The sequence below is a fragment of the Ictidomys tridecemlineatus genome, chromosome 1, assembly GCF_052094955.1.
Source record: "Ictidomys tridecemlineatus isolate mIctTri1 chromosome 1, mIctTri1.hap1, whole genome shotgun sequence".
Taxonomy (NCBI): domain Eukaryota; kingdom Metazoa; phylum Chordata; class Mammalia; order Rodentia; family Sciuridae; genus Ictidomys; species Ictidomys tridecemlineatus.
In genome coordinates, this window is record NC_135477.1 from 78,168,132 (window position 1) to 78,190,867 (window position 22,736).

The 22,736-nt window shown below is 31.7% G+C and overlaps 1 protein-coding gene across 3 annotated transcripts in view; it reads right to left on the minus strand.

Moving 5' to 3' along the window:
- The window catches only part of LOC101971738 (ankyrin repeat domain-containing protein 26), a 110,099-nt gene that overhangs the window by 46,070 nt on the left and 41,293 nt on the right, over nt 1–22,736 (minus strand). For all 3 annotated transcript variants that reach the window (XM_021732532.3, XM_021732531.3, XM_040273714.2), the window contains 6 exons: nt 21,223–21,390; nt 19,161–19,194; nt 18,530–18,671; nt 10,145–10,358; nt 1,424–1,607; nt 328–465 (listed from right to left, as the gene is read on the minus strand). In XM_021732532.3, the coding sequence (XP_021588207.1) occupies nt 328–465; nt 1,424–1,607; nt 10,145–10,358; nt 18,530–18,671; nt 19,161–19,194; nt 21,223–21,390 (880 nt within the window). The remainder of the gene's footprint in view (nt 1–327; nt 466–1,423; nt 1,608–10,144; nt 10,359–18,529; nt 18,672–19,160; nt 19,195–21,222; nt 21,391–22,736) is intronic.

Consider the following 22,736-nt stretch of genomic DNA (forward strand, 5'->3'; position numbering starts at 1 on the left):
GAACATCCATTGCTACTACAAAGGGTTTTGAGATAGTGAAATCATCAATTCCTAGAGAAAATATTAAATTCTTTTCTTTGAATGAGGCCACTGTGAAAATCTCTATTGAACTACTACAGACAAATGAAGTTGAATTAAGAACATTAATTTATTCAATGAGTCCCAAATGCCACACCACTCCAAAATATATAACTATGTATATAAAATACCATGTTAAAATAAATACTTTAAAGAATTGGCTATACTTTCCAAAATGCATATGTTGTTTTTTAAAATATGAAGACATACAAAATACACACACAAATTGGCAATGACTAAGGAAAATACCTCTGAACTCATTTTCATTTGCGCCGTTTCTATTTCCTTTTGTTTGCAAAGATGATTTGCCAGAATCCCATCTTGTAATATTCTAGCATTCTGTTCTTGAGTAAGCTGCCTCTGGAGGTCATTTCGGTCCTCTAAAACCTAGAGATACATTTCATTAAGTTTTTGGTTTTGTTACACTGGGGAAATTCTAAAAGCTTAACTGAAAGCATAATCCACAAAATTAAACACACACACACACACACACACACACACACACACAACTATAAAAAGGAAGTAGTCTATTAAGGTCATATGAATTACTTAATTTTGTGCTTTCTTTTCCCTTGGTACTAGAGATTTTTTTCTTACTCAGAGGCACTTAACCACTAAGCCCCATCCCCAGTCCATATATATATATATATTTTTTTTGTTGTTGTTGTTTAGGTTTTGAGACAGGGTCTCACTAAATTGCTTAGGGCCTTGCTAAGTTGTTGAGGCTGACTTTGAATTTGTGATCCTCCTGCCTTAGCCTCCTGAGCTGTTGGGATTAAAATTAAATTCGTCAAAGAATATAACTAGTTCTTAACAATATATAGAAACAATATCATGAAATAAACATTTTTATAAAACATTTAATTAGTTTCACAATAGTTTCAAAGCTATTAATGTGTATTTTTGGATTTTAACATAAAAATGCTGCATTTACAATTTTTGTTAGTAATTAAAATCAATTTACTTTTCATTCCTTCATTCAGAAAACATATAGTGAACATCTATTAGAATCCAAGATTCACAATGCATAATTTTAGTTATAAGAATCATAATTTATTTTTAGGGTAAAATAACATATTGTTTTAAACATAAACAACAGTCATATGCCAACTAACATTGCTCTAGTCCAGAAAAGACCACTTATATAATGATGGTCTTTGAAGATTATATTGTCTAGATATCGTAAGTTCATGTAAGCATATGCTATGATCTTTGCATTACAATGAAATTGCCAAATAACACATTTCTCCAGTCACATCCTTGTCATTAGGTGACACACTACATATCAAAGGGATATAAGTAATATTAATGATTAATATGAAAATTTTACCAAAGATAGATTTACCTGATTCAAATTAATTTTTATAGTCTTTAACTCCACCTCTAGTGTCCTGAGAGAGATTTCAAGTTGTTGTTTCACTTCAACTTCTTTATTATATTGCTCTTCTTTCTTTCTTAAGTGTTGTTTAATTTTTTCATAAGCGTTATCAGCATTTCTTCTCTTTTCCTTTTCTTCTTTTAAGGCAAATCTACAGTTTAGTATACTTTATTTTAAAATGTATTTTGTTAAAAAATTAAAAGTTCATTTTGTGATCTTATTCTACATACAGTGATTTATTATCCAAATAAAATTACTATGTTTTTGAACATTTTTCATTTCTAGTTTTCATGTTTTTGATTTTTTACTTCAGTCGCCTCCAAAGGACATATACACTTGAAAACTAATCAATTCTCTTAATTGGTAAATTTCTTTTAGTACTAATTCTGTTGTAAAGTTATATACTCAAATTATCTTTTTAACAACATAGTAATTCCTCCTCAATTAAAAAATAATAATTCAAAGTTAATTAAGTTTGATAAAAATTATTTATAAACAAGTTTATAAATTCACCAGAAATAAATTTTTATCTTCATGAAACTTTACCAGTGTCCCTAAAAATGATTTACAGTGTAAGATAGTACCTTCACACAACATAAATTTGCACATCACTATAAACCAAGACTAGGCTAAGGAGCCCAATGTCTGTTATTACCTTTTTATATTTCTTTGTTGTATTACTTTCAACTTACCTTAATTATTATTTTTTATAAGCAAATTAAAATTCTCCTTTGGAACAAGATAGGATCTAGTACATAATCTAATATAGAGAGCAATGTTCTTGGTCACACATGTATGGAGTTTCTGAAGGGCAGTGGAGATTATTGCTAGGCACAGTAGGACCTTTATGCCGACAAGCGAACTAAAGAAATCCATACTACTTAACAAAGAAGTCCCCCCATAAGAGTATTTAACCTGGACATAGAAGTATTAAATTGAAGTCCACAGAGCACTTTATAAGAGTTATGACCTGGAGGGGGTAAACCTTGGTGCACTTCCTTTCTATTGCCTCAGTATTACTAGAGTGAAGATTTGATGACTCTTGTTAGAAGGTTCATTTCATTTCCCATTACTCTCCCAACCTTAAGCAAATTTATAGAGGAACTTAAGTTTGGTGTATTTAAAGCAACATATGACACTACTCTTGCGGAGAAAGAAAGTATCCATATTCTTGATTGGCCTTTTGTTGATGGTGCATGACTGGTCCAAATTGTCGATGACTGGTTTAATCTTGTAAAACTTAAGTTTCATGAAGAACCTATTTACTGTGTTGTAGGCCTTGGGAGAGCTCCAGTGCTCGTTGTGCTAGCATTAATTGAAGGTGGAATAAAATATAAAGATGCAGTACAATTCATAAGACAAAAGCAGCATGGAGCTTTTAACAGCAAGCAACATTTGTCCTAAAATGTGTCTGAGCGCCAAAGACTCCAATAGTCAGACACCTGTTGTATTCAATAAAACTTAGGCTACTGCCTTAAAAGTGAAACTTAGGATGGGGCCTAATTTGTTGTCCATATTAGCCAATATGTTGGTGTGGTGAATAAATCTGATGAAGCTTCCATAAGAACTGTTTTGTTAGAAAGCACTTTTACCAGGCCACAGCTTAACAGGATTTCAGCCTCTATGTTTGAGTTATGATCAACCTATTTGGACACTTAGCAAAAGATTCTTGCTGTTCACAATTTAAAATGTGCTTATCATTGTGCCAGTTGATTTTTCCTGAAATCATGTGGTATTGAGTTAATGTCTTTAAATCTACTTCTATGCCAAAACTTATATAAGAAGTTTAGAAAGATAAGGTGCCAAAATGCCCAGCACAATACTTGTGTATTTTTAGAATCATAAAAAACACAATTCCGGGGTGGGGATGTGGCTCAAGCAGTAAGCGCTTGCCTGGCATGTGTGGGGCGCTGGGTTTGATCCTCAGCACCACATAAAAATAAAATAAAGATGTTGTGTCCACCGAAAACTAAAACTAAAAAACAAAACAACAACAACAACAAAACAACAAAATTCCAGGAACTAAGAACACCCTAGACTTTATGTGATTTATTCCTTCAGTCATTTCAATCACTGTAAGGTTATTTGCCTGTTCACTTTATGTTTATATCTCCCAAATTCATATTGGTATACATAAGGTTTGCTTTTAATCACTGCATTTTTTTGTTTGTTTGTTTAATTTTTATCAAGTCTTATGGCAATTATTTAATATCTTCCTGTATGTCTTAAATTTTGCTTTTATGGAAAACCTCCATTTGAAAACCTAAGTTGTTCCAGAAACACATGTCTTTAATATCTCCAGACCAAACACAAAAAAAAGCCTTACAGTTAATTTAATGTCTACACTTGGAGGTGCAACTTAACAGGAAGGGTCTGAAAAAAAATTGGGAGAGGAGGCCATTAAATATTTTTAGTAAAACGTTGCCTTTGTCTTGTGCAGAATCTGTAGAATATATGCTTTTTAGTAAATATTTTTTAAAAGGTAGAGATACTCTGTTATTGTAGCTAAAAAAATTCTTAATCATAAAATTTCTGAAATTCTTGTAAGGAAGGAAGGAAAGAAGTTTTTCATAATTATCAGAAATTCTGTACCAATTTTTTTTGTTTGGAGTGTATTTTTTCTTCCCAACCTTTTGCAAAAATCAATCAATAAAAGTACATTTCTGATAATGAATTGGGCAGACAGTTGATATTTTATATGCCTTTTGAACTGTGTCACTTAATATTTGGATACTTGATAATTTTGTTTTATTAAATAATTAATAACTTTGTGATATATATTAATGTTAGTTCAACCATATATTTATATTTATAGTCTGGAATGTGTGGTTACAGTTCTGTGGAGAAATAATTTGTCAGTGTTCACCAGCTTGTAAAAACTTGGTGCAAGAGTTTACACATCTAAATAAATAATAAAATGCATGTGTCATAAAAATAAATAAATAAAACTGAAGCTGAGGTTCTAGCTCATTAGCAGAATGCTTGCTTATCATATGCAAGGCCTGAATTCAACCCCAGAACTACCATCACAATTAAAAAAAAATTGCATTTTTAAAGATTTTTTTCTATATCGAGAATAATGGCCACTTCATACTCTGTTGAAGAAATTAATGATATAAAGTTTCTTTAGAATTATTAAGAAATATTGATCAAAGACCTTTTCAAAAGTTTTTATATTTTAACCAAATAATTCTCTATTGAACAATTTATTCAAAGTAAATAATTAGACTATAGAAAATGATTTATATAAAGTGTTCCTTGCAGCATTCATTGCAATGTGGAGGAAAAAAAAAAAAAAGACAGAAAGCTTGTCCTGGGCTTTTCTTTGTTGGAAGGCTTTTAATTGCTACTTCAATCTAATTGCTTGACATTGGTGTAGAATTTCTATATCTTCAAGGTTCAACTTGGGTAGGTCATATGTGTTTAGATATATGTCAATATTTTTGAGATTTTCCAGGTTATTGGAATTTGTGATGATACCTACCTTCTTTATCATCTCTAATTTGTTAATTCATCCCTTTCTTTTCAATCTTTTTTATCTTTCCTAAGAACAAATTCTGTTCATTGATCCTTTGCATTTTTAAAATTCTGAATTTAATTAATTTTGGCTCTAATATTAATTATTTTCTGTCTTCTATTGATTTTGGAATTAGTTTACTTTTCTTTTTCTAGGGCTTTAAAGCCTTAAGGCTGAGTTCTACAAGACCTTTAAAGAAGAATGCCAATCATCCTCAAATTATTCCACAAATAAAAAGAAATCGAACACTACCAAATTCATTATATGAAACAAATGGCATTCAAAAACAGTCCACCTATTCCACTATTCCATCAAATAGGTTTTATCCCAGGGATGCAAGGTTGGGTCCACATACATAAATCAATAAATGTTAAGGACAAGAATCACACAATCATCTCAACAGATGCAGAAAAAGTATTTGACAAAATTTAGCATCCATTCATATTAAAAATATTGAAGAAATTAGGGATAGGAGGAACTTACCTCAACATTATAAAGACTACAATGAACTGAAGGCCAACATCACACTAAATGGAGATAAACTGAAAGCATTTCCTCAAAAACCAGGAACAAGGAATACCCACTTTCACCATTCCTATTAAACAGAGTCCTTGAAACTCTAGCCAGAGAAATCAGGCAAGAGAAGGAAATTAAAGAGATACAAATAGGAAAAACAAGAAGTGAAATTATCTCTGTTTGCAGAGGACATGATCCTATATCTAAAAGATCCAAAACATTCCACTAGAAAATTTCTAGAACTGATAAACAAGTTAATAAAGTAGCAGGATACAAGATTAACTTACACAATTCAATCACTTTCCTATACTTCAATAATGAATCAACTGAGAAAAAAATTAGGAAACCTATTCCAGTTACAATAGCTTCAAAAAAAGAAAACAAAGAGAAAAAAAGGGAATAAATCTAACAAATTAAGTAAAAAATTTCTACAATGAAAAACTATATAAATAGATGAGAAATAAACCTTTGACTACCCAACCAATAGCCTACTTTCCTCCCTGGGATCTATAAGTCCTTTCAGATTGCATAAATTAGTTGAGTATATTATTTGTTAATTTCAATAGAATTATTTTTGTTTTTGTTATCCTTTTATATCAACTATTTTCAATGCGACAAGCCCCAAATCAGAACTTTACTTAGAAAATGTGTCTACAGGAATAATCTAAATGTCATTTAAAAAAATAAAGAAAAGTATGTAACATTGATGACAGAAACTGAAAAAGTGCTTAGAAGATGAAAAGATTACCCACATTCTTGGATAGGCAGAATTAATATTGTCAAAATGGCCATGTTAGCAAATGCTTAAGACAGATTCAATGCAATCCCCATCAAAATACCAATGACATTTGTCATAGAACTAGAAAAATTACTTCTAAAATTCATTTGGAAGAGTAAGAGACCCAGAATAGCCAAAGCAATCTTAAGCAAGAAGAACAATACTGGTGGCATTATGATATCAGATTCAAGTTATGGTACAGAGTCTTAGTAACAAATACAGCATGGCATCTACATAGACATGAAGTCAAATGGAATAGAATGGAAGACACAGAGATAAATCCACATAGATATAGTCATCTGATACTCAGACAAAGGTGTAAAAAACAGACTTTGGAGAAAACAGTCTTTTTAACAATGGTGCTAGGAAAAATAAATATCCACATGTAGAATGAAAGCAGATCCCTATTTCTCATCTTATACAAAAGTCAACTCAACGTAGATCAAGGACCTAGATATTAGATCAGAAACTTTGAACCTGCTAGAATAAAACATAGGCTCAACACTCCAACATAATGACATAGGCATCAACTTCTTTATTAAAAACTCGTAAAGCACAAGAAATAAAACCAAGCCTCAATAAGTGGGTTGCATCAAATTAAAAAGATTCTCCACAAATACCAGGCTAAGTGAAATAAGCCAATTCTAAAAACCCAAAGGCCAAATGTTTTCTCTAATATGCAGATGCTAATCCATAATAGGGTGGGAGCTAGGGAAGAATGGAGGAACTCTGCACTGGGCAGAAAGGAGTGAGGGGTGGGGAGGGGGTTTGGGGGTGGGAAGCATGATGGAATGAGACAGACATTATTACCCTATGTACATGTATGATTGCATGAATGGTGTGACTCTGTATCATGTACAGCCAGAGAAATGAGAAATTATGCTCCATTTGTGTCCAATGAGTTGAAATGAATTCTGCTGTCATGTATAACTAATTAGAAGAAAACAAACAAACAAAAAAAACAAAACAAAAGCTTTCCCACAGCAATAGAAACAAAAGTTGTGAAGACAGAGTCTACAGAATGGGATAAAATCTTTGCTAACTGCTTCTCCATCAGGGGATATCCAGACTAAATAAAGAACTCAAACTCCACTCCTGCAAACCAAATACTTCAATTAGTAAATGGACAAAAGTACTAAATAGACACTTCTCAAAAGAAGAAATAAAATGGCCAACAAATACATGAAAAAAATGTTCAATGTCACTAGAAGTCATGGAAATGCAAATCAAAACTACATTGAGATTTCATCTTACCCCAGTCAGAATGGCAATTATCAGAAACAGAAATAATAAATGTTGGTGAGGATGTGGGGAAAATAGTACACTCATATATTATTGGAGGGACTGCAAATTACTCCGGAAAGCAATACAGAGATTTCTCAAAAGACTAGGGATGAAATCACCATGTGACCCAGCTATCCCAATCTTTGCTATTTATCTTAAAGAATTAAAATTAGCATATTATACTGATATAGGCATATCAAGTTATGGCAGCAGAATTCACAACAGCCAAGTTATAGAACTAGCCCAGTAGTGCAACATTAGATGAATGAATAAAGAAAAAGTGGTGTATAGTCACTAGCATTTTTACTAGCCGAAAAGAATGAAATTATGACATTTGATGGTATGTGGATGGAACTTGAGATTATCATGCTAAAGCTTATGAAATAAGCCAGATTTAGAAAGTCAAGGGTTGAATGTTTTCTCTCATATGCAGAAGCTTGACCAACAAGGGTGAAGGTGGAGGGAGGGAACTCCATGAAGAAAGAAGGGAGATCACTGGAGGAAAGGAAAGGTAGTTCTGATGAGGAGTGAAGGAGGATGTAAAAGGAGAGGAATGGTGTAATGAAATTGACCAAACCATGCTATGTTCCCCCAATATTATGTATAACTTTAATGCACTAATAAAAACACACAAAAAACAGAGATTCTAGAGAGTTTGTTCATTCCTTCTGCCATGTGAAGGTACAGGAAGAGGGTAGCCATCTATGAATTAGGAAACAGATCTGCATCAGACACCAAATCTGCTAGTATCTTGACTCTGGACTTCCCATCTTTCATAACTTTGGCAAATAAATTTGTCTTATTTAATAGGTACATAGTCTATATCTTGTTACAGTAATCTAAAGGGCTATAACATCAAAGATAAAACGAATAAAAGAGGAAATAGAAGACATAGAAAAATCAATGAAAATCAAACACTTTGAGGAAATTAATAAAAGTGATAAGCCTGTACGTAATTTCCATTCTAAAAGTTGATCTCATAAAAGTAAAGAATAGAACAGTGGTTACCAGAGTCTGTGTAGGGTTTGGAAGAAGGGAGATAGAGAATCATTAATGTGTACAGTTGGATAAGAGGAATCACTTTGTTCAGAAGTTCAAAGATTCATGATTAAGATGTTAATTCTCCTGAATCTAATTCCCAGAAGGCCAGTAGGCTCTTTATTTATTTACTTTTTATTTGACAAGTTAATTCTAAAATTCATATGAGTACTAAGATGTAAGTCAGTGGTAGAACACTTCCCTAGCATGTATAAGGCCCTGGGTTTGAGCCCCAGGAAGGAAAAAAAAAATCACATGGAAAGCAAAGAATCTAGAATAGCCAAAATAACTAAAAAAGAACAAAATATGAAGGATAGGAGTGTTGATTTCAAGTAGTATAAATCTATAGCAATCAAAACTGTGATACTGGTATAAAGAAAGCCAATAGATTAATGGAATAAAATGGAAAGTACATAAGTAAATAAATATGAATATCCAAATAGCCAAATTACTTTTGACAAAGGCACAATGATGATACTGTGGAGAAAGGATAGGTTTTTGAATACATGGTGTTGGAAGAAGTGGATATCTCCACAAAACGAACTTGGATCCATACCTCATACCCTATAGAAAATGAACTTGAAGTGGATCATTTGTATAAATACAAGACCTAAAACTAGAAACTAGAAAGTGGTAAGAGAAAGTGGTAAGATCTCAAAAAACAAAACAAAACAATATAATGTTTAGGATTGTTATAAAACAAACCAAAAAAACTCCCAAACCAAACCCAAATATTATTTGCCAAATAGTGAGGTTTCTATATGGCAGCCTTCTATATTGCCATTAAAACTCTGATAGAGATGAATATGCATATAATTGTTAAGATGTATTCATGGTTGATAAGTCATTTATTATTTTCAAGAATTTAATATTCCACAAGACTAAAGAAGTTCTCTTCTTTGCATATCCTGGAAGGTAAGTCAACAATTACAATTTTTTTTATTTAAAATAAGTCAGTTCTACATCTTTTATTTTCAATTGCAAATTTTAAATCTTCACTCCTGAACAATTCTGAAAATAAAATATAGTCAGCTCAGAACCACTAGCAGATAAAAATCTCAAATTAAATAAGCCCAAGTTATTCATTTTTTACTTTGAAATATTTGACAAGTATCTTTGTATTTGTATTTTACTTTTTGCTTTTAGAACAATTTTATATTTTGTAAGCATATTGATGAAAACATTGAGAGATCAGAAACATGCTATACTGAACAATGATTTAGAAATCATTCTGTGATTTAAAATATCCTTCTTAGATTTAGACAAATGTAAGATAAATTCCACATGGAGTTCCCTTGAACAACTAAAACCAGAAGAATTCAGAGATTTTCTTTCTCATGCCTTTTCTTCATAATTGTATATTCACTAAATAGACAGGGACAAAAATACCTTAGTCCAAACTTCATGCAACTATATTGCTGGATATTCAAAGAATATTTTAAACTTTTTATATTAAAATATTAAACAATTGTTACAAAAATTCAAATAATGCAAATACATATCTATAGTATATAAGTAGTTCAAATAAATAATTCTTTAAAATAGAATTTCATACCTCAAATTGTGAATTTCTCCTTCCCATTCCACCTTTTCATGTTCTAACTGTGATTTCACTTCTTTTGTGCTTGACAGCTCCTTTTGTAGTTCATGAACCTTATTTTCCATTTTTTTAATTTTTCCTGTAAGTAGTTCACAATGACTTTTTTTAAGTTCTATTAATCTTTTATATGAATGAACTGCATCCCAAAGTTTTAATAGGCTAACAGAATCTGTATCAGGGAGAAAACAAGATAGAAATAAAACATATGAGTACATTTTGTCTAAAATGTACTATGCATTTTCACATTCACATATTAATATATGAACAAAAGTATACTGAGTGCCTACAATGTGGAGCACATTATATTAAACTCTGCAGATAAAACAGACAAAACTTCTACTCTTGTTTAGGTTAAAGTCTTGCAGTAAAGAAGACAAATAGTGACCATTATAAATCCAGAAAGATGCTATAAGAAAATAGAACTCTGTGATCACACAAGGGAATTTGGTCTATACCGGGCCGAGGATGATTTTCTTGTGGAAGAGATGGCTACACTGAGAAATGAGGGTGAACAGGAAGCAGATAGGAAGAGGGTGAAGAAGAACATTAGCTCTATTTTTAGACAAGATGAATTAAAGGTTTTGCTTCATGTTCCCACCTGAAACAACCAAACACAAAACAGACAAACTATATCAAATAACAATTTCAAGCCAGTGGATTTCCTTCAGGTAAAGAAGACAATAATCTCTGATAGGAAATAAGTAAACCTTCTGAATATTTCTGTTTCCTGCTGTGCAAAAACTTCCAGATCACTATACTAGAGGAACTAAAGTGAGTCTAACAGATCCCCTGAGTTGAGGTGATGAAGTCTAGTAAGTCTGTAAGGAAGAGAGAGACATCACAGCATAGAATATTGGAGAGGAAGAAGCAGTACAGAGGAAGAACCCTGGAGATCTGTAGGGGGTCATCCTTGAGTATTTGAGTAATGAACACCACATGTGTGCCAGGAAACTTCCTGGGACCAAATGAGAGAACATCTGGAAAGATTAGAGGAAACTATGCCAGGAAGAGTGTCATTCCCATCAGGCAGGTTATAAAAACTGGTAATTCTCTGGGCAATGGGTAATCAGAAAGATCTTGCCTGAGCAGTGAGGAATTAACTCTAACAAATCATAAAAATAAAAAGACCAGGAAGGATCAAGTGATATGTAAGTAACCTAACTGAATCCCAAACTAAAATTCAAAAAGAGCCAGCATGAAAGATTTAATAAAACATAAGAAAACCAAACAATCAAATTGCACTTTAGGGAGATGCAAGGTGAGAAAAATCAAACATTATGACAGACAAATCTAAACGGTGTGAGTTCACTTATGTGTGGATTTTTTTTTAATATTTGTAATAATACAAAAAAATTGCAGATGAACACATAGCCTAGAAATACTGAAAAAAAAAATAAGGAAAAGACATGACAGAATGCATAAAATCTAGGGAATAGTCTATTTTATCATTTGTTACCATAAAATATAAACTTATTATAGAAAGTTAAAATTTATGAAAACGTAAGCATACAAATACAGACTGTATATGATACCATCTGATATCAAGAGAAATGTAAACAGAATTAAAGATGTATTACATAACTGCACTATTGATATAATTTCATAGGCACTTCTTGTTGCTATTGTGAATTCCAGTGTAATAAGTACCCACTTAAAAGGCCATTCAATCTTAATCATATTCACAAAAGCAGTTAATTTTTCCAGTGAATTGCCTGTACTAGTAAAAAGTGACCTCTTGCATTTCTTATTTATTTTTCACCATTCATAATACTTTTAACATAGAAAATATACATGGACTGTTTATGCTATCAGTAAAACTTCCAGTTAACAGCAATCTCTTAGTAGTTAAGGTTTTGTAGAGTCAAAATATGCATATAGATTTTTCACTATATCCAGAAATTATGTTACAATATAATGCTCTAAAATCTTTGATTAAAAGGTAGACAGTCAAACTGGATTAAAAACTAAGATCAAACTATATGTACCTATAAGAAACATACTTAAAGACACAAATTTGTTAAAAAGATGGAAAAAATATATACACTAATACTTGATAAAAGAAGGCTTAGCAGAAATGGCTATATTAATTCCAAAGTAGAGTTCATAGAAAAATCTACTCCCAGCAATAATGAAGGTCACTTCATAATGATAAAGGATTTAATTAATCAAGAAGACACATAGTTCTGAATGTTTATGTACCCAATGACATCTTTAAAGTATATGAGGCAAAAATTGATAGAACTGAAAAAGAAAAAAAGATAAAGTCCACAAGTATCTTCTGAGATGTCAAAATTCCTTACTCAATAAGTAAGAATAAGTGGGCAGAAAAATCAGCAAAAATGTAGTAGAGGGGCTGAGGCTGTGGCTCAGTGTTAGATAACTTGCCTAGCATGTGTGAGGCACTCACTGGGTTTGATTCTCAGCAACGCATATAAATAAACAACAACTAAAAAAATAAAAATAAAAAAAGAATGCAGTAGACTTGAATGCATAATTCTACTTACAATAAATCTTAATAAAATGATTAAATCAAAATGACTTTAGCCATCCAAAGTGTGTTCCCTGATTACAAAGCAATCACAGTAGAAATCAATAATGAAAATATCTCTGAAAATTAATATTTAAAAAGTAAGTTAACACAATTTAAATAATACTGTTTAAAGAGGTAATGAAAACAGAAACTAGAAAGTATTTTGAAGTAAATGAAAATAAAAATACAAGATGGCAGAATTTGTGAAATGTAACTATTGCTGTACTTAAATGAAAATTTTTAGCACTGAATGTTTCTATTTGAAGCATCTCAAATCAATAGTCTTTGACTTCCACCTAAAACTAGAAAGGAGCAAATTAAACTCAAAGTAAGTAGAAGAAAGGATATAATAAACATGAATACATATAAACATTTGCTATAGTCTGTTTTTATCTCCTCAAAATTCATATCCTGAAATATAATCCTAGACATGATGGATTAGGAAATAGGGCCTGTTGAAGAGAGGGGGCACAGAACTCAAAAAACTGATTAGTCCTCTTAAAAACAGAGACACACTGGAGACTATCATGCTGAGTGAAATCAGTCAGCCCCCCAAACCTAAAGGCCTAATGTTCTCTCTGATATGTAGATGCTGAATCACAATGGTGGGGGTTAGTGGATGTTCACTTGATTGGACAGGGGTGAATGGGGGGATGGGAGAGAGGATGGGAATGTAAAAGACAGTAGAATGAATCTGAAATAACTTTCCTATGTTCATATAAATACATGACCAGTATAACTCCACATCATGTACAACCTCATGAATGGGAAGTTAAACTTCATATATATATATATATATATATATATATATATATATGATATGTGAAAATACATCCTACTGTCATGTATAACTAAAAAGAACAAATTTAAAAAATCCACAAAAAAACAGAGGTGCTAGAGAGTTTGTTCATTCCTTCTGCCATGTGAAGGTACAGGAAAAGGGTAGCCATGTATGAATTAGGAAGCAGATCAACACGAGACACCAAATCTGCTAGTATCTTGACTTTAGACTTCCCATCTTTCATAACTTTGGCAAATAAATTTATCTTATTTTTTAGCTACATACTCTGTATCTTGTTATAGCAACCTAAATGGGCTATAAAATCAAAGATAAAAAGAATAAAAGAGGAAATAGAAGATATAGAAAAATCAATGAATATTTAAATACTTTGAGGAAATGAATAAAAGTGATAAGCCTGTATGTAACTTCCATGCTAAAAGTTGATCTCATAGAAGTAGAGAATAGAACAATGGTTACCAGAGTCTGTGTAGGCTTTGGAAGAGGGGAGATAGAGAATCATTAATGTGTATAGGCCACAGTTGGATAGGAGGAATCACTTTGTTCAGAAGTTCAAAGATTCATGATTAAGAGGTTAATTCTCCTGAATCTAATTCCCAGAAGGCCAGTAGGCTCTTTATTTATTTATTTTTTATTTGACAAGTTAATTCTAAAATTCATAGGAGTACTAAGATGTAGGTCAGTGGTAGAACACTTCCCTAGCATATACAAGGCCCTGGGTTTGAGCCCCAGGAAGGAAAAAAAATCACATGGAAATGCAAAGAATCTAGAATAGCCAAAATAACTAAAAAAGAACAAAATATGAAGGATAGGAGTGTTGATTTCAAGTAGTATAAATCTATAGCAATCAAAACTGTGATACTGGTATAAAGAAAGACAAATAGATTAATGGAATAAAATGGAAAGTATGTAAGTAAATAAATATGAATATCCAAATAGCCAAATTACTTTTGACAAAGGCACAATGATGGTACAGTGGAGAAAGGATAGGTTTTTGAATACATGGTGTTGGAAGAAGTGGATATCTCCACAAAACGAACTTGGATCCATACCTCATACCCTATAGAAAATGAACTTGAAGTGGATCATTTGTATAAACATAAGACCTAAAAGTAGAAAAATTCTAGACATAAGCATAAAAGAAAAGTTTCATGACCTTGTGCTAGACAAAGATGTCTTAGACATGACACAAAAATAAAAATCCATATATAAATTGATTTCATGAAAATATAAAACTTCTGCTCTTGAAAAGATATCATTAAGAGGACAAAAAGCCTAGAATTAAAGACAAAAATCACATGATTATCTCTATAGAAGCAGAAGAAGCATTTGACAAAATTCAGCATCTTCTTCTTCAAAACACTAGAAAACTAGGGATAGTACGAACATACCTCAATATTGTAAAAGCTCTCTATGCTAAACCCAAGGCCAACATTTTTCTAAATAGAGAAAATCTGAAAGCATTCCCACTAAAAACTGGAATAAAGCAGGGATACCCTTTCACCACTTCTATTTAAGGTAGTACTGGAAAATCTAGCCAGAGCAAATTCGACCAAAGAAAGAAATTAAAAGGATACAAGTAGCAAAAGAAGAACTCAAACTAGCCCTATTTGTTGATGACATAATTTGATATTTAGAAGATGCAAAAACCTCTACCAGAAAACTTTTAGAACTCATAAATAAATCCATCAAAGTAGCAGGATGTAAATTTAACACCATAAATCTATGGTGTTCCTATATATCAGTGATGAATCAACTGAAAAAGAAATTATAAAAACTATTCCATTAACAATAGCCTCAAAAAATAAAATATTTGGAAATCAATCTAAAGAAAGAGTTTTTAAAGACCTCTACAATGAAAAACTACAGAACACTAAAGAAAGAAATTGAAGAAGACTTTAGAATATGGAAAGATTTCCCATGTTCTTGGATAGGCACAATTAATATTGTCAAAATGGCCAAACTATCAAATGTGCTATACAAATTTAATGCAATTCCTGTTTAAATTCCAATGATGTTCTTAATAGAAATAGAAAAAGCAGTCATGAAATTCACTTGTAAAAAATAGGAGGTCCAGAATAGCCAAAGCAATCTTTAGTGAGAAGAGTGAAGCAGGAGGCATCACAATACTGGATTGTAAATTATATTTCAGAGTCATAGCAACAAAAATGACATGGTATTGGCACCAAAATAGACATGATACCAATGGAACGGAATAGAAAACACAGAGACAAACCCACTTAACTATAGTTATCTCATACTCCATGAATGTACATTGGAGAAAAGATAGCCTCTTTAACAAATGGTGCTCAGAAAACTGGAAATCCATATAGCAAAGTGAAATTAGACCCCTATCTTTCACCCTGCATAAAAACTCAATTCAAAGTGGATCAATGATCTAGGTATTAAACCAGAGACCCTGAGCCTACTAGAAAAAAAAGTAGGTCCAAATCTCTATCATGTCAACTTAAAAACTGAATTCCCCAACAATACTCCTAAGCACAAGAAGTAAGATCAAGAATCACTAAATGGGATGGGTGCAAACTAGTAAGCTTATTCACAGTAAAGGGAACAATCGATAATGTGATAGAGCCTACAGAACAGGAAAAAAAAATCTTCCCTGCATGTACCTCAGATAGAGTATTAATGTCCATCATATAAAACTTTTTTTTAATAGATGGACACAATACCTTTATCTTATTAATTGTATCTATGTGGTGCTGAGGATTGAATCTAGTGCCTCACACGTGCTAGGTAAGAGCTCTTCCACTGAGCCACAACCCCAGCCCAAGAACTCAAATAACTTAGCACCAAAAAAAAAAAAAAAAAAAAAACAAAAAAACCAATCAATAACTGGGCAAATTGAGCAGACACTTCACAGAAGAATTATAATTGATCCACAAATATATGAAAAAAATGTTCAACATCTCTAGTAATTAGAGAAATGCAAGTTAAAACTACACTGAGCTTTCATCTCATCGAGTCAGAATGGCAGTTATCAAGAATACACGTAGCAATAAATGTTGATGAGGATGTGGGGAAAAGGTACACTCATATATTGCTGATGGGACTATAAACTGGTGTAACCACTATTAAAAGTAATATGGAGATTCCTCAGAAAACTTGGCATGGAACTACCATTTTACCCAGTTATCCCACTCCTCAGCATTTACCCAAAGGATTTAAAATCAGCATATTATATATCACATTAATGTTTATAGCAGCTCAATTGGCAATAGCTAAGTTATGGAACCAATCTAGGTGCCCTTCAACAGAAGAATGGATAAAGAAGATGTGATATATTACACAATGGAATACTACTCAGAATGACTTTATAACCATCGCCGGTAATTGGATGAAACTGGAGACTACCATGCTAAGAGAAATAAGCCAATCCCCAGAAAACCAAAGGCTGAATGTTCCCTCTGACATGTGCATGCTAACTCACCATAAGGGGGGTGGAGAGGAAGAACAGTTCAGTGGATTAGATAAAGGGTTATGAAGGGAAGGGAGGAAGGATGGGAAAAGACAAGACAGTAGAATGAATTGAACATAACTTTCCTATTTTCATATATGATGCATGACCAGTGTAACACCACATTATGTACAACCACAAAAATGGGAAGTTATACTCCACGTAAATATGTCAAAGTACAAATAAAAAATTTTAAAAATCTGTATGATTTCTTTAAAATACTATCCTGAAGAAATATTATTTTACACTTGTTATGATTTTCTCTTCTATATAACACCACATCATTAAAAGAAAAAAGAGGATTAAAAAGTCAAGCTTCAAATTGAGGAAAAATTATTTCAAAAAATATAGTCGATAAAGGAATCATATTCAGAATATATAACCAACACTTAAAAACTCAACAAGTAATAAACAATATAAGTTTTAAAATGACATTTATTTGAAAAGACAGTTCACCAAAAATACACAAATGGAAAAAAAAAGCCCATGGAAAGATATTCAACATTATTGATCATGAGTATAATGTACAATAAAACAATAATGTATGGATAATAGACACCCATTAGAATGGCTAAAATTAACAAAACAAAACTGACAATACTGTGTGTTTGTGAAGATAGGGAAGAACTGAAACTCATATACTGTTGTTGAGAATGCAATGGTACAAATACTTTGAGAAAAATTTAGCAGTTTCTTAGTAAGAAAATATAAAGGGGCATTAGGAGATGTTCATGGGTGATTAATTTAACTCTCTTGATTACATGAGTTATTGTATATGTTTAATACATATGTCATAATGCATCAAAGTCTACACTTCACATATGTGCAGTTTATCATATATTAATAATACTTCACTCAAGCCATTAAAACCCAAAAGTTCTATTGCAAGAACAAACATCTAAAATAGTGGTTATGACACATAAAGAAACAGAATAAAGCTGGAAGACTGAGATCTTTATCCTTATAACAATGAGAAGTGATGAGTGGGTTTTAAGGAAGGAGTGAAAATGATAAGATTTGAATTTTTAAAAATAGGTAAATATAGTTTCAAAGCAGACCATGGTTTCAGGAGGTGGGGTGAGCAAACAGTTGCTAAGATTATTGCAGCAGTACAGATACAAACAAAAGTTTTTTGACCTGTCTATACTCAAGACACAGAACAAAAACAAAGTTAACAAAAAAGACTGCAGTACTATTCATGCTAAGAAAAGTACAGTGGGAATTACTGTAGCTCTTTGACTCACAGAGTGTATAAAAGTTCTCATTTTTAAAAAAATATATTTTCAGTTGTAGGTGGACACAATAGCTTTATTTTATTTATTTATATGTGGTGCTGAGGATCAAACCCAGGGTCTCACATATGCTAGGTGAGCACTCTATTACTGAGCCACAACCCCAGCCCCTCATTCTATTTTAATATAAAGCATATTTCTGATATAAAAGTACTGTAACACATCAATGTTTATGGTGCAATGCTAAGCAAGGTGTGTATATATTAATATACAAAAAGGCCCTATATTTATGCAATGATCCTACCTTTACACTCCATTCTAAGTTGTTCAATTAGCAGCAACATATTCTCATAACTAGGGTAAAGCAATTCATAATCCTCTGAGGCTGTTTCAGACGATTGAGTTAAGTCATCAAGGTCATCCATAGCATTTATTTTTTGGGGGGCCTATAAAATAAATATTAGTATTTCAAAATGTCCCCTCTGAATATTTAGACCATATACTAAATTTACAGAAGTGACAATTACTCCTAAGTTTTTCTTTTATTTTTTGGTACTGGGGACTTAACTACCCAGTGGTGCTTTACCACTGAACTACATACTCAGACCTTTTACTTTTTTATTTTGAGCTTAGGGTTTAAGTTGCTGAGGCTCGCCTTGAAGCTGGGTCCTTTTACCTTGTCCTCCTGAATCACTGGGATTAGAGGCATGTGCCACCCTGCCTAACTATCCATGTTATAATATGAGCAGAAGCACAGGTGCTTCTTGAAAGAACTGACTTTTGTCAAAAGGATACCTTTATCAATAGCCACTATTTCTTAATCACTTTTTCAAAGGAAATATGTATATATAACAAAAGATTCTCTATTCTTTCACTTTACTTTTTATAATGTATCTGTAAATTTATATTTTTATAATGATTAGCTTTTACAATACCTTTTCCTTTTCAATAGATGCTTTCTTTATGGGCCTAAAATAAAAGCATAAAATCTTTATAGGCAAATATTAAATATGTAAAATACAAAGACTATCTGAACTGTTATGATTTTATAACATATTTGCATTTTAATTTTATTTTTTCCATTCATAAAACTAACAGGTTATTTAAAATGTAATAATTTTCTATAAAGGGATTCAACTATAAACAAAGAGTAACAGAAAGGGACAACAAATGACACTATAATAATATCATAACAAAGAATTAAATTTAGGTCAAACTTTGATCAAAGCAAAAGGAAAAACAAAGTTACTTTATAGAAAGAAATACATAAGGTTTTTTTGTTACTGTCATTTTTAATAAAAGCGAACTTTTATGGGCACTAAGACATATTTAGAAAATATCGCTAAGTCCTTATGTAAGAAATCCTTTTAAAATCATGATAGAAGTTAATTTTTTCAGGATATATTATGGAATTGGTATGCATTATTTTAAGCACTATAAATGTGTTTTAAGCTAATTTTAATGCTCATAATAATTCTGAGAGGTAGGTATACATTAGGTATCTTTTAAAGGAAAAAACTAGGCAAAGAAAGGTCAAGAAACTTGCCTGAGACCATATAGCTAGTCAATGGCAAACCCAGAATTCAAACCCAGGAATTCTGGCTCTGTAACATGTGTTTCACATGTGTTTTGAAACAAACATTTATCTTCAAGTGCTTTTAAGTGATACAATAGCAGATTAATCTGCATAATCATTTCATTTCTGGCTATAAACAGTAATTTCTTTCTTTTTCCTTTTTCTTTTGGCACCAGGGATCGAATCTAGAGGCGCCAATCTCTGGGACACATCCCTACCTCATTTTCATTTTTGCTTTTTTTTTTTTTTTTTTTTTTTTGAGACAGGTCTTGATAAGTTTAGGGTCTTGCCAACTGCTGAGAGTGGCTTTGAACTTGCAATCCTCCTGCCTCAGCTTCCCGAGGCACTGGGATGACAGGTATGCACCACCGCACCTGGTTAATAATAATGATTTCTGAATCTTGCAAATATCTTTTTCAAAATAGAAATATTTTAAACCTAGGCAATTTTGAAAATCTACATTCAATAAACCAATGACTAATTTCTTCCTAAGGAAATTAATGATTCAACATTCATCATTCATCTTTCAACATAAACTTATCAAACATGTCAGTGACACTGCTGGTATATGGAAACAGACTTTTTATACTTTAAAACTTTATATTTCAAAAGTAATAATCCATGCTAGGTTGTTAGTATTTTACTTTCCTATGTACATAAGCTAAATCCTCCCCATTTCCCCAGAATTTAAACAATTATTAAATTGACACACCTGATATTTTAGACTAACATACAAAATAATAGCTATTTATGATGACAACTATCCAAAGCACAAGGTATAATTACCTTCTATTTAGTGCAACTTAAATGTTTGTATATTTTTTTATTACATAATTTAAAAACATCTAAGTGTGGCAATTAACTTTTGGTTCATTATTTCCATGCTCCATTATATTAGGATATTCCACTTCTGAACGAATTCATGATGAACAACAATCTCTTATCATAAAAAAAAATACACACACACATGAATAGAAGTTCTAAGAACAATTAATTTACTATAAATGCTCAAAAATAATATGTGAAGCTTTCTAATACTTCAACATGCAAACACAATTGAATAAATACGTCCTTTTCTGCTGAATCATTTCCAACAGCATGCAAGCATCCACTAAAAACTTCTATTTTAAACAAAAAGAACTCTCTTTAATTCTTCTTAGTTATTTCTGACTTTTATATTGTCTTTCCAAGTAAGAATTCTTTAAGTTATTGTCCATACTTATCTATTGCAGTCAGGTTTCCATAGTGACCATTTATTGAAATTGCTCCTTGTCAGTCACTTATCCTTATTTTAATCAACTTGTTAGCAGTGTGATATCACAGAGCATTCTCTTTCTGCAAACCATGCTATACCGTTTTATTTCCAGAAAAGTAATCACTGTTAACATTCTTTCACGAGGAAATAAATTTATAGATTTTACCTTTCTTCATCCTGATCTATTTCACTTAAGTGGCAACCATCCTTTACTTGTAGTAGACCACCAGTTAATGAATCAGCCATCTCAAATGCTGGTGTAGTCACAGATTCTTTGGAGGTATATTTTTCATTTTCATTTTTCCTTACTTCTTTTGTATGTAAGGCAGGATCACTAATTTAAAAATCCATTAAAAAGCCTGTGTTTAGTAATAATTCTACTGATAAACAATAAAAAATCCAAATCTTCCTCATTTAAATTCATTTATTAATTCAGAAAGTTATGAAGCACCAGTGAATAAAATAAAATGTATATTCTCTGCTTCAAACAACAAATAAATATACAATTATAATACAAAGTGTTACATAATAGTGGACATATGAAAAGTTATTTCTACATACAAGGAAGTTGAATAATATACTGAAAGCCAAGTGAAGAAAGTGTTTTAGAGGAGTTTTTCATTGGGTCAAATATTGCTGACAGGTTAAGTAAAATGAGGTGGAAGAAATGATGTCAAGAGTTATTAAAGTGAAAATCAGTGGTGACCTTGGGGAAAATAATTGTGGAGGAGTGGCAGGAATGATGAGTTCAAGAAGGAATGGAGGGCTGAGGTTGTAGCTTAGTGGTAAAGCATTTGACTAGCATAAGACCATAGGTTCCATCTTTAACAACACACATACACAAGCAAACACTAAAAAAACTGTTTAAAGAAATGCAATAAGTTAGATTTGCTAACCCTTGTGCTAAAACCCAAGTGTTAATGCAGTAAATCTTTAAATATACCATGTATGCATGTAATTATCTTTTTATTTTATTTTAATTTAGTTCATTTGTTTATTTATTGGTACTGGGAACTTAACCCAGGGGTGCTTTACCACTTGGCTACCTCCTCAGTATTTTTACTTTTTATTTTGAGGCAGATACTTAGGGCCTCACTAAGTTGCTGAGGCTGTTCTCAAATTTGAAATCTTCATGCTAGCATCCTGCCTGGCTGGAATTACAGGCATGTTCACCTAAGTACAACTCATTATCCTTTCTAAAGATGATATATTTCAATATGTACCACACCATATATTTCAAGTAACTTTACATACAATTTATAAAAATTCAGTTTATAAAATGATTTTTTGAATTTTCCTGCTTATATTCCTGTTATAGAACTCGATAATTTAAAATGAAACACTATTTTCTATATTTGAATAGTATAAAATACCTAGAATTAGAAAATTTCTTATGAAGCACGAAATACTGTCCATAAAACTTTGGTCTATTGATAAAAATGAGCAAAGTGATTATCAGATATAACTAAGACATTTTCAGGGATCTTTTAGCTTAGTTTAAGAATTTATTATTTAATTCCTTGGTCTAATAGTTTTTTAGTACCATATATATGTAATTTAAAACACTTTAAAGTGTTAAAACATACTATTAATCATTATATAAGGATTGAAAAATTTAGGTCATTCCCAATGTCACCTAGCTGTGAAGCCTTTGAAAAAAGAGTCCATACTTACTGACTT